Source organism: Kogia breviceps, chromosome 3 (genome assembly GCF_026419965.1).
Source record: "Kogia breviceps isolate mKogBre1 chromosome 3, mKogBre1 haplotype 1, whole genome shotgun sequence".
NCBI classification, from domain to species: Eukaryota; Metazoa; Chordata; class Mammalia; order Artiodactyla; family Physeteridae; genus Kogia; species Kogia breviceps.
The window spans coordinates 38,582,173-38,595,464 of NC_081312.1; the positions used below are offsets into that span (position 1 = coordinate 38,582,173).

Sequence of the window (13,292 nt, forward strand, 5' to 3'; positions counted from 1 at the left end):
ATAGCAACCTTCCCCTTGTAGAAAGCCAATGAGAGTAAACAACAGATAAAATATGAGTAATTATACCATGTGGTCTCTATGGCCAAGAGTATAATTGTTTACCTAAGCTTTTTTCTTATAGATTAGAGTCTTGTGTTGCAGTCTGGTAGATTGATTGAACTGCCTCTGTGACTTCGTTTTATTTTTAAGATTAGGCAGTCCCTGACAAAGAGGTTGATTGCAACCCAATAGAGCTAAACTAATGTTTTATTAAGAAGGAGTTGGCATCCTGAGCTTTTAGGAGAACAAATGTTCTCATAATGCCATGAACAACTTATAGAGCAACTATTAGGCTCTTCATATTCAGCAGTCTGTTCACATTACCCTGTATCGACCACATCTAAGTAACATCAGTGAACTGTGCTGAATAATCAGTCACACAAGTTAGATCTCACTAAAGGTGAGATCAGTAAATGTACTGCTGGGAAAAGTTAGAATTGCTGATGTGTCTTTTTTTTCCTGACCTAGACAGTGTGGCTGCTCAACTTTTTCAAAGTTTGACTGTACAGAGGGGTTTGCTGACAGATCAAATGAACTAATCTATCTAATAACGTGGGCAATTCCAGATGTGTCCAAGAGAACAAAGGGATCGGCATAAGGAAATTCACTGGGGCACTGTTAGTGATAGTGAAAAATCTAGAAACACTTAAATGTTCATGAATAGAATATATACATGATCGGGAAAGGGCAAATGCCTAATTCTCTGAGATAATAAAGGTACAAGCAAGAATCAGGTGCCATTGTGGGTGGGTCTTGAGGTGGAGGGGACAGAAGGCAGGTTGAAGCCTGTTGTGTTTCTTGTGTCTTCAGTTCTTTGATTTTTCTTTTCTTAACTTTTTAAAACTTGGGATATTGTTGCTTTACAATGTTGTGTTAGTTTCTGCTGTAGAACAAAATGAATCAGCTATATGTATACATATATCCACTCCCTCTTGGGCCTCCCTTCCAGCCCCCTCCCTCCCATCCCACCCATCTAGGTCACCACAGAGCACCGAGCTGCACTCCCTGCACTATACAGCAGGTTCCAACTAGCTATCTGTTTTACACATGGTTGTGTATATATGTCAATCCCAGTCTCCCAATTCATCCCACCCCCACCCCGTGTTCACACATCTGTTCTCTATATCTGCGTCTCTATTCCTGCCCTGCAAATAGGTTCATCTGTACCATTTTTCTAGATTCCACATATAGGCATTAATATATGATATTTGTTTTTCTCTTTCTGACTTACTTAACTCTGTATGACAGACTCTAGGTACATCCATGTCTCTACAAATAACCCAATTTTGTTCCTTTTTATGGCTGAGTAATATTCCATTCTGTACATGTACCACATCTTCTTTATCCATTAATCTGTCGATGGACACTTAGGTTGCTTCCATATCCTGGCTATTATAGTGTTGCAATGAACATTGGGGTGCATGTGTCTTTTTGAATTATGTTTTTCACTGAGTATATGCCTAGTAGTGGGATTGCTGGGTTGTATGGTAGTTCTATTTTTAGTTTTTTAAGGAACCTCCATACTGCTCCCCATAGTGACTGTACCAATTTACATTCCCACCAACAGTGCAAGAGGGTTCTCTTTTCTCCACACCCTCTCCAGCATTTATTGTTTATAGATTTTTTGATGACGGCCATTCTGACTGGTGTGAGGTGATACCTCATTGTAGTTTTGATTTGCATTTCTTTAATAATTGTGAAGTTGAGCATCTTTCCATGTGCCTCTTGACCATCTGTATATCTTCTTTCAAGAAATTTCTATTTAGGTCTTCTGCCCATTTTTTGATTGGGTTGTTTGTTTTCTTGATATTGAGTTGCATGAGCTGTTTGTATATTTTGGAGATTAATCCCTTGTCAGTTGCTTCATTTGCAACTATTTTCTCCCATTCTGAGGGTTGTCTTTTCGTCATGTTTATGGGTTTCTCTGCTCTGCAAAAGCTTTAAAGTTTCATTAGGTCCCATTTGTTTATTTTTGCTTTTATTTTCATTACTCTAGGAGGTGGGTCAAAAAAAATCTTGCTGTGATTTATGTCAAAGTGTTTTCTTCCTATGTTTTCTTCCAAGAATTTTATAGTGTCTCATCTTAATTTAGGTCTTTAATCCATCTTGAGTTTATTTTTGTGTATGATATTAGGGAGTGTTCTAATTTCATTCTTTTACATGTAGCTGTCCAGTTTTCCCAGCACCACTTATTGAAGAGACTATCTTTTCTCCAATCTCCTGTATATTGTATATCCTTACCTTCTTTGTTATATATTAGGTGACCATAGCTGTATGGGTTTATCTCTGGCCTTTCTATCCTGTTGCATTGATCTATATTTCTGTTTTTGTGTCAGGAAAATACTGTCTTGGTTACTGTTACTTTGTAGTATAGTCTGAAGTCAGGGAGCCTGATTCCTGCAGCTCCATTTTTCTTTCTCAAGATTGTTTTGGCTAATCAGGGTATTTTGTGTGTTCATACAAATAGTAAAGTTTTTGTTCTAATTCTGTGAAAAATGCCATTGGTATTTGGTAGGGATTGCATTGAATCTGTAGATTGTTTTGGGTTATATAGTAATTTTCACAATATTGATTCTTCCAATTCAAGAACATGATATATCTTTTCATCTGTTTGTGTCCTCTTTGATTTCTTTCATCAATGTCTTATAGTTTTCTGAGTATAGGTCCTTTACCTCATTAGGTGGGTTTATTCCTAGGTATTTTATTCTTTTTGTTGCAATGGTAAATGGGATTGTTTCCATAATTTCTCTTTTTGATCTTTTGTTGTTAGTGTATAGGAATGCAAGAGATTTCTTTCTTTTTTTTTTTTTTTTTTTTTTTTTTTGTGGTATGCGGGCCTCTCACTGTTGTGGCCTCTCCCGTTGCGGAGCACAGGCTCCAGACGCGCAGGCTCAGTGGCTATGGCTCATGGGCCCAGCCGCTCCACGGCATGTGGCATCTTCCCGGACCGGGGCACGAACCCGTGTCCCCTGCATTGGCAGGTGGATTCTCAACCACTGCGCCACCAGGGAAGCCCTGCAAGAGATTTCTGTGCATTAGTTTTGTATTCTGCAACTTTACCAAATTCATTGATTAACTCTAGTATTTTTCTGGTGGCATCTTTAGGATTTTCTATGTATAGTATCACATCATCTGCAAACAGTGACAATTTTACTTCTTCTTTTCCAATTTGGATTCCTTTTATTTCTTTTTCTTTCTGATTGCTGTAGCTAGGACTTCCAAAACTATGTTGAATAATAGTGGTGAGATTGGACATTCTTGTCTTGTTCCTGATCTTAGAGGAAATACTTTCACTTTTTCACCTTTGAGAATGATGTTTGCTGTGGAATATCTTTTTCCATCCCCTCACTTTCAATCTGTGTGTGTCGCTAGGTCTGAAGTGTGTCTCCTGTAGACAGCATATATATGGGTCTTGTTTTTGTATCCATTCAGCCAGTCTGTGTCTTTTGGTTGAAGCATTTAATCCATTTACATTTAAGGTAATTATCAATATGTATGTTCCTACTACCATTTTCTTTATTGTTTTGGGTTTGTTTTTGTAGGTCTTTTTCTTCTCTTGTGTTTCCTGCCTAGAGAAGTTCCTTTGGCATTTGTTGTAAAGCTGGTTTGGTGGTGCTGAATTCTCTTAGATTTTGCTTGTCTGTAAAGCTTTCATTTCTCTACCAAATCTGAATGAGATCCTTGCTGGGTAGTGTAATCTTGGTTGTAGGTTTTTCCCTTTCATCACTTTAAATATGTCCTGCCACTCCCTTCTGGCCTGCAGAGTTTCTGCTGATAACCTTATGGTGATTCCTTGTATGTTATTTCTTTGCTTTTCCCTTGTTGCTTTTAATATTTTTTCTTTGAATTTAATTTTTGTTAGTTTGATTAATATGTGTCTTGGTGTGTTTCCCTTGAGTTTCTCCTGTACGGGACTTCCTGTGCTTCCTGGACTTGGGTGGCTATTTCCTTTCCCATGTTAGGGAAGTTTTTGACTATAATCTCTTCAAATATTTTCTCAGACCCTTTCTCTTTCTCTTCTTCTTCTGGGACCCCTGTAATTCGAATGTTGGTGCATTTAGTTTTGTCCCAGAGGTCTCTGAGACTGTCCTCATTTCTTTTCAATTCTTTTTTCTTTAATCTGCTCTGCAGCGGCTATTTCCACCATTCTATCTTTCAGCTCACTTATTCGTTCTTCTGTCTCAGTTATTCTACTATTGATTCCTTCTAGTGTATTTTTCATTTCATTTATTGTGTTGTTCATCACTGTTTGCTCTTTAGTTCTTCTAGGTCCTTGTTAAACATTTCTTGTATTTTCTCAATCCGTTCTTCCATTCTATTTCTGAGATTCTGGATCATCTTTACTATCATTACTCTGAATTCTTTTTCAGGTAGGTTCTCCATTTCCTCTTCATTTATTTGGTCTTGTAGGTTTTTACCTTGCTCCTTCATCTGTAGCATATTTTTTTCTCATCTCATTTTTTTGGATGGGTGGGGCTGTGTTCCTGTCTTGCTGGTTGTTTGGCCCTAAGCGTTCAGTGCTGGAGTTTGCAGGCAGTTGGGTGGAGCTGGGTCTTCGTGCTGAGATGAGGACCTCTGGGAGACCTCACACTGATTAATATTCCCTGGGACTTGAAGTTCTCTGTTAGTCCAGCACTTTGGACTTGGTGCTCTCACCACAGGAGCTCAGGTCCTACCTCTGGCCTGGGAATCAAGACGCTGCAAGCCATGCAGTGTGGCAGGAAAAAAAAAAGCAACAAACAGAAAAGAGCAGAACAATAACAAAGAGTAAAAAATAAAATAAAGTTAGAAAAATAAAAAATATATTAGAAAAAATAACAATAAAAGTGAAACAACAACAAAACAAAACAGAACCACAGCAGCAAAAATAAAATAAAAGAAAATAAAAAAATTTAAAAATGAATAAAAATAAAAAATTCCCTCGTACCTCCTTTATCAGTATTCTTGCCCACATGGTGAGCTACAGTCTACCCTTGCCTCCCCTGTAGGCCTCCAAGACCTCTAGGTAGGTCTCTGGACCCATTTCTTCAGCCCCACCTCTGCATGTGTTCTTCTCATCAGTGTTTCTTCCTGGAGCTGGCCTGGAGCACATGTGCCCATGCAGGCCAGCTGGGGTGCAGGCCCTCACAGGTGCACTTACAGGGGCCAGTGCATCTAGAGGAAGCCTTGGAGATGGGTGGCATTAGGCCCACCTGGACCCACGTCGCCAGAGGAGGCCCTTTCAGGGGTGGCACTTGGACTGTCAGGACCCGTGTGGCCCTTGGAGGCTTTGGCGAAGGTGGGGCTCAGGCCCAGGACCCATTCGGCTGGAAGAGGCTTTGTTGGGGCAATGCACAGGCTGTTGGGACCTGTGTGGCCCATGGTGGCTTCCGGGGAGGCCAGTGCTCGGGCCTGCCAGGAACTGCGCGGCCCGTGGAGGCTTTATGGGGGGGCAGTACTCAGGTCCGCTGGGACCCGTGCGGCCGGAGGAGGCCCCAATGGGAGGAGGCCTCAGCTGAGGCAGGGCTTAGGCCTGGGACCCATGCAGCTGGAAGAGGCCTTGGCGGGGCAGAGGGTTTGTGCAGCTCAGGCCTGGGATCCCAGCAGGCTTGCCAGTGCCCAAGCAGGTGGAGGAGATGTCGGCTGCATTCCCTTCTGATTCCCCGATCCCCCGAAGGTCCCTCTTCTTCCCTGCTGATCCCCTTGCTGTTAGTGGGCCCCTCCAAGTGTGGGAACCTCTCCCCTCCCTCAGCCCCCCCTTAGGAGTGCTGGTCCCATCCTGCCTCCACTTTTCCTCCCCCCACTCCCTCCCACATCCTACCTCATCACGTGGGGATTCCTCCCATCCCCTTAGGTGTCCGAGGTCCCCCACCAGCGCCTAGTAGGTGCCCTAGTTATGAGAAGATGCTAACTCCACATCCTCCTACTCCATCATCTTGACTCCACCCTGTCTTATGGTTTTTCAGTAATATATTTGATAAGCTAATCTGCTGAGAGTGAGGACAGAGGGGTGGCGTAGAGGTCTTGAGAAAAATGCTAACTGTTTAGAACTGAGGACTGCAAGAAAGCCCTAACCAGAGACAAAAAGATCACTGAGCAGTTCAGGGAGTGCATCTTTTTTTGCTCCCTTTGATTGAAACGTGAAACAAAACACTCCTTGGCTTTGCATTTGTTTTCCAGCTCCAAGGGCATTTTGATATCAAAGCTAATAAATGCTTACTTGATTAGACCACTGCCTTTGCTTTCTCTAGGAAGAATCCTTCCCAAGTATTTCCTCCTAAACTTCTCTCTTTGAGTAAGTCTGAGTCAGTTTGACAGCTGTCACCATCTTTTTTTTTTTTTTTTTTTTTTTTTTTCTGTTAACAGCTCCCCACTCCTCTTTTTGAGGGAAAAATTATAATCCTCCACACACTTCCTCCTCAACCCTCTACCACAACGTTTCTACCTTCTCCAACCCAAAGCCCTTCTTTCACAATACCGATGAGTTATATTAGTATCTGCTAAGAGCTGAACATATTTCCTTCTTTATGTTCTAATTTTAACTACATATAATGTGGGATGCTATGTTAATTTCTATTTAACTTTTCTACTAATGTTCTCATTCATTCATTCAAAAATTTTTCTAGTGCCCAGTATGTGCCAGTCATGGAATGAGACAACCAGGGATAAGAAAGAATAAGATCTGGTACCTAAAAGTCATATCATGCTGCAAACTCCCTTTTCATCTATGTTTAAGGGTGGTCTCACTCAGAATACACTGTGTGAAAATTTTTAGAATGAAGAATTAGCATTTTTCTTTCAGTTTCTTTCTGCTGTTTAATCAATGAGAGTCCTATTTTTACCATGGAGAAAAATGTTGGTGTTTTATTTTCACAGTTTTAAATTGTTTTCTTCCTTAAGGAAATTGAAATAAGGTAAAGGGATGAAGTATTTCTTGATTTTATTGACTTCATATGTAAAGTGAGATACACCTACACAGGCACATTTGTTTCATATTTAAATGAGGAACTGCTGCTTCCTCATTAAGAAACAGTAGTGGGCTTCCCTGGTGGCGCAGTGGTTGAGAATCCGCCTGCTGATGCAGGGGACACGGGTTCGTGCCCCGGTCCGGGAGGATCCCACATGCAGTGGAGCGGCTGGGCCCGTGAGCCATGGCCACTGAGCCTGCGCATTTGGAGCCTGTGCTCCACAACGGGAGAGGCCACAACAGTGAGAGGCCCGCGTACCGCAAAAAACAAAAAACAAACAACAACAACAAAAAAAAAGAAACAGTAGTGTGTGCTCATGATGCTTGAAATAGAAAACCAGAGGATGACAATAAGCTTTCATCATCATGTTTCTCCTTCCTCACAAGTTTACCTCTTTTTATGATCCTAGAAAAGGAGAGAACACATGGCATTTGCTGATTTGTGTTCTTCCATGTGTTATTGAATTCATTCCTTCAATATCTCCTTTTATTTTTTGAAAATATTTTCTGAATATACCTTGTCACACACAGGGAATGAAAATGGGCTTCTCTTTTAATCCAATAATCAGATGTACTAAGAGGTGCAACATTATCTATCTTAGAAATATGAATCTTCAGTAAGTATAAGATTGACTTGTGGGAATTCCCTGGTGGCCCAATGGTTAGGACTCTGTGCTTTCACTGCTGAGGGCCTGGGTTCGATCACCGGTCAGGGAACTAAGATCTTGCAAGCCTTGCAGCACAGCCAAAAAAAAACTGAAATCAAGATTGACTTGGAAGTTTCTAGAAATATTCAATACAATTTTAATATTCATTTGATGCAGAAGAGAAATGATCAACAGGAAATATTTTAATATACCTGTTGCCAGCATAGTTATTGTCATCTGAAGACATCCTCACCATTTTAACCCAATAAAGCAAAAACCAAACCAAAACCCAATGATAATAATACATAGTATTTCATGTTTATGTTCATGATAATACAAATGGAGCTTATTTTTAAATCTTATTTTTAAAGTTACAAATAACTTTTAATTAATTAATCAATTAATCAATTAAAGGCCTATTTTATGGCAGGCCTCTACCAAGTGCTGAGAATGGAGAGATGACGGTAGTTTAGTGGGAGTGACTGACATGCTTATCAACAACTGCATTAGTATTGTTAGTGACATGTGAGGTATGTATTCTGTGGTGTGAATACACAGAGGAGAGCGCATCTCTCTCATGAGTGGATCCAAGAAGCTACCAGTGGATCTCAGAATGCTTTAACTGAGTTTGGAGGTACCAGTAAGCATTAGCCAGACAGATGGGGAGGGAAAAAGCATTTCAGGTAGACAGAGTGGTTATGACATGTGAAAGCATTGAATGTCATAGGGTGTACAAAGAATTCCTGGTGGATTTAATTTTACTTTTGCATTTGTTCTTTTAATTTGTTATTGATTTTAGTGAGGCCAGAATACAGAGCGTGTATGAAGAAGTGGAAGGAGATGGAAGCAGAGCAAATCTTTAGGGTCAGAAACTAAATGACATGTATACCAAGGATATTCAATGTTATCCTGAAGGCTTCCAGGGATCTCTTAAAGAATTTAAAATGGGAGAAGTGCATGGTAAGATTTGTGCTGTAGGAAGGACTCTGGCAGCAATGTGCAGAGTTGTTTGGAGAGTATGTGGTCAGAGAGCAGATAGAGGCAATGGGTTTTAGGAACTACTGTCTAACTCAGGTGAAAGATGATATATTGTCTAACATATTAGGGATGGAGAGGGGAGATTAAATTTGAGGGTATTTATTGATGAATTATAGTGTGTAAGTCTTCAAAGGGATTGGATATGTGTGTGGGGGGTGGAGGTAATAGTGAAGGAGGATGGTGAATCTCAAGTTTCTGATTCGGACAGCTGGAAATATCATGGGGCCATTCACTAAGACCAAGAATAGATTAAATATGCAGAGTTGGAGGTGGGGGGAGAAGGTGATGATAAGATTGATTTTGATCATGTTAAGAGTCAGATGCCTGTAGAACATCTGAGTAAGAGGTGGCCAATGGCCAATTAGATACATAGGTCTAGTGCTTAGAAGAAAAGTCTAAGTTGGTGATATAGATTGAACGATGGTCTTTTGCATTGATGTTGAATTCTTAGAGAGTTGGTGGCATATCTAGTGCTTCTTTGTTTCTCCAGCACATTACACAGGGCAAGCCTTAGGGTTGTATACAATTCCCAAAGCCTAACATTTTCTGTTCTAATCACTAGGATGAGGCCCATTAATGAAAAAGAATAAAAGATCTTCTATTAACCATTGCCAGTTTACTTTTTTTCCCAATCCAATTGTTGATACCATAGAAAGAGCTAAATTGGTGGGGCAGTACAAAGCCTAATTGAAGTCAAAGTTAGATTGAAGAATAGCAGTAAAGTATGATGTCACCTACCTGGTATGGTTTGAAAGACATTTGTTTGGTGCCTGCCCAGGATTTCTTCTTTCATTTTCTGTCACATTGTCTGAAAGTTCATCATTACCATTAGAGTCATTGCTTTGGACCATCAGGGGTTTTCATTTTTAAGGAGTTGTTTGGTAAATACCCTAGTTAAAGGTAATACCATGGAAATTATCAAATGGTCTTAGTGGAGTCCATAATAGATTAGAGCTTTTGGGGATACCTAGAGAAAGGATAATTGAGATAGGAGCAGAGTATGGCTCGTTTTGTTCTACTTGTTCACGTCTCATTGACATTTCCTTGAAGTTAATTAGCTTAATAATGAAAAATTAATGATTTTAATATTGGAAATAATGGAAGAAATTTCTTTCCCATTAAATTCACATTCCTTCCCCTCAGAAGTTAAGGTTACTACTCTTTTGGAAAACATTATTGAGGATTCTAGATAGTCCAAAAATAATCTTTAAATATCAATGAAATTGTTAATAAGAGAGAACCTTTGCTACGTTACAAAGGAGATGGAGATGTGTGATAAGAACCATAGTATGTGAGATTTGTTGAAATTGGGCTTTATTCTCTTATGTGTATATATCTTCACATAAGTATACGATAGGACTGTTTTTATTAGGATAATACTACCTGCTATAGTAAATAACCCCCCAACTTTAAGTGGTTTAACACAATAGAAGCATATTTCTTGCTCATATAACAATCCAAGGAAGTTGATCTTTGACATATGGCATTCTTCTATGCACTGATTCAGTAGCTTTGCCGTCCCCTGGGATCTTGTCACTTGCATCCAACTGGTAGAAGGATGGAGAAAGTATGGAGAAGTTTCACTTGCTTCTTAAGTTGTTGCATGCATGGAGGAGACACACATCAGTTCTGTCTCAATCCATTGGTGAGGACTAGGGACAGGCCCACACCTAGATGCAACAAATGCTGGGAAATGTATTCCTGGCTGGGCAGCTGTTTCCCAGTAATAAACCGATACAATGCAAGGGGGAGGACAGAATTTTGTGGACAACTAGCTACCTGGCTATAGGGACTATATGATAGATATGAGCAAAACACAAAGATCACACATGAAAATTACTTACTATTTTATAACCACACTTGAAATATATGATGATGTCTGTGTAGTAATTAAATGCTTTAGATTGATACTTTTCAAAAGTTCTGCATGTTATGCTATTTCTGAGATCCTTTGAATATTAGCAAGAATGTAGGCTTCCATATTCATTACGTGTGAAAAACTGAGACTTTCTTTCCTTATTTTTAAGGTTGGACAAAATTTGCCCGATTGACACGGGCTTTGACAAATAGCCGAAGTGTTTTGCAACAGCTCACGCCAATGAATAAAACAGAGGTGGTCCACAAACATTCAAGACTAGCTGAAGTAAGTGCGAGATTAACTTTACTTCCTAACATGGTGGTGGTCATACATTTTTTTCCTCCACAAATGTTTCAATTATTTGAAACATTTATTATTATAAATGGCTATTATTTTACAAACACTTATATGCTAATTGATTTTTCCTTGTAGAATTATAGAAATTTCCTATATTTCTTTTTATGCTCTCCTACTTTGGAAATGGGAAGGTAATTTATGACATCCCAGGTGATGTCTGTACAGAATGAGGTTTTCTTTGAGCAAATGAGATAGGGAGTTCACTCATTAGTTAATTTATGTGTGCATTACACACTTATTGAGGGTTTGCTCCATGCTTGGTACTCTGCAAAGGATGTAAAGATGAATAGGCCATTGGCCCTATCATCAAGGAGTTAAAGATCCAGCAGAGGAGGGAGGGGTTACCTGAATGAGATGATACCTGGGCTGAGTGAATCTTTTTTTTTTAATTGAAGTATAGTCGATTTACAATGTTGTGTTAGTTTCCGGTGTACAGCGAAGTGATTTAGTTTTATATATATATATATATATATATATATATATATATATATATATATAACATATATATAACATATATTATATGTACTCTTTTTCATATTCTTTCAATGATAGGTTATTATAAGATGTTGAATATACAGTAGGACCTGTTGTTTATCTATTTCATATATAGTGGTGTCTGCTAATCCCAAATTCCTAATTTATCACTTCCCCACCTTTCCCCTTTGGTAACCATAAGTCTGCTTTCTATATCTGTGAGTCTGTTTCTGTTTTGTAAATAAGTTCATTTGTATCATATATTAGATTCTACATATAAGTGATATCATATGATATTTGTCTTTGTCTGACTTGCTTCTCTTAATATGACAATCTCTAGGTCCATCCATGTCGCTGCAAATGACACTATTTCATTCTTTTTTATGGCTAATATTCCATTGTATATATATACCACATCTTCTTTATCCATTCATCTGTCAGTGGACATTTAGGTTGTTTCCATGTCTTGGCTATTGTAAATAGTGCTGTTATGAACATTGGGGTGCATGTATCTTTTTTTAAAAATAAATTTATTTATTTATTTTTGGCTGTGTTGGGTCTTCATTGCTGCACGTGGGCTTTCTCTAGTTGCAGCACGCGGGCTTCTTATTACAGTGGCTTCTCTTGTTGCAGAGCACGGACTCCAGGTGCGCAGACTTCAGTAGTTGTGGCACGTGGGCTTAGTTGCTTCGCAGGCATGTGACATCTTCCTGGACCAGGGCTTGAACCCGTGTCCCCTGCATTGGCAGTCGGATTCTTAACCACTGAGCCACCAGGGAAGCCCTGTACTACTTGATTTTGAAGCTACTTTCTTTTCTGCCTTCGGTTGTCCGTTTCTTTCTACAAATCAAGCTAAAGTATAGGAACTTGTTTCTGTGACTGCTGACTTTTGCAGTTATGATTCTTACTGGGTCTTAACTTATTCAGTTTTTCTTTCTTTGTTAACACAGTTGGGCAAGAACAAGAGGAAAGAGACCATAGAGAGGAAATTTTTCTACCTTAGCACCCTGAATCACTCAGGATAGTTTTTTTCTTCTATATCAAATGGAAAGTTCCTTTCCGCGTGACAACTCATCGTTTTTACTTTTACTTTTGAGGAACTTCCATTCCTGTTTCTTCCCATCTGATTTTTTTCTTATTTTTTGCTTTGCCTTTTGATTATTGTTAGTTTCTTTATCAGTCATCCCTAATTCACAAACCTGATTCAAATACAAAACTGCTTTCTGTCAGGTCTTAGGCTTGATTTCAGAGAACATGTGGACATAAGAAGGTTTTCAACAGAGATTTAGTCTGTATATGCTCTTAGATCTTCAAAGACTGACCTAAAAGAAGCACCAACTTAGCAGAAAGATATAGTTTTTCCAGTTGTACTCAGGGTCATATAATTTGCTCAGCTTGAGTATTTGGATTTGCTGTTAAATTTCAGGCTCTTTCACTTTTTCCAACACATATACATTTTATCTTAATTCCACCAGGCCCCCTAAATTTGGAGCTGATCCCCACTTTCAAAGATCCTGGTCTCCACGTAGGCAGTTCATCTGTTTTCTACAGGTTCTGACATCTTGCTGACTGGCTTCAGCTTCTCACTTGTATCCGTGGTACTGAGTTCTTTAGAGTCAGTGTGCTCAGATATTCAGAGAGAAAGAATATGCCTGTTTCAGTACAAAAATACATCAGTAAATGTGATTTCATCTCTTAGGTAGAGACCTTAAGACTTATTGCTCCTGAAAGTACAAATGAAATAACAAAGCGAAGAGTTGTTACTCACTGCCTTATAAAGGAGTCCTAGTGATGGGGCTGAGATTAAAGTAGTGCTCTGCGTATGAGAAAGCTCAAAGCTGAAGCACATAGTGAGTCCCTTTCTTTGTTGCCATTCTTCTCCTCTTCCTGCTCATCCTCCTTCTTCTCTTGTAGCAGTTTTGGATTGCTTTAC

The 13,292-nt window shown here is 39.3% G+C and overlaps 1 protein-coding gene across 4 annotated transcripts in view; it reads left to right on the forward strand.

Moving 5' to 3' along the window:
• KCNH5 (potassium voltage-gated channel subfamily H member 5) overlaps positions 1-13,292 on the forward strand; it is a 325,149-nt gene that overhangs the window by 51,079 nt on the left and 260,778 nt on the right. For all 4 annotated transcript variants that reach the window (XM_067028368.1, XM_067028369.1, XM_059059059.2 and 1 more), the window contains exon 5: positions 10,698-10,813. In XM_067028368.1, the coding sequence (XP_066884469.1) occupies positions 10,698-10,813 (116 nt within the window). The remainder of the gene's footprint in view (positions 1-10,697; positions 10,814-13,292) is intronic.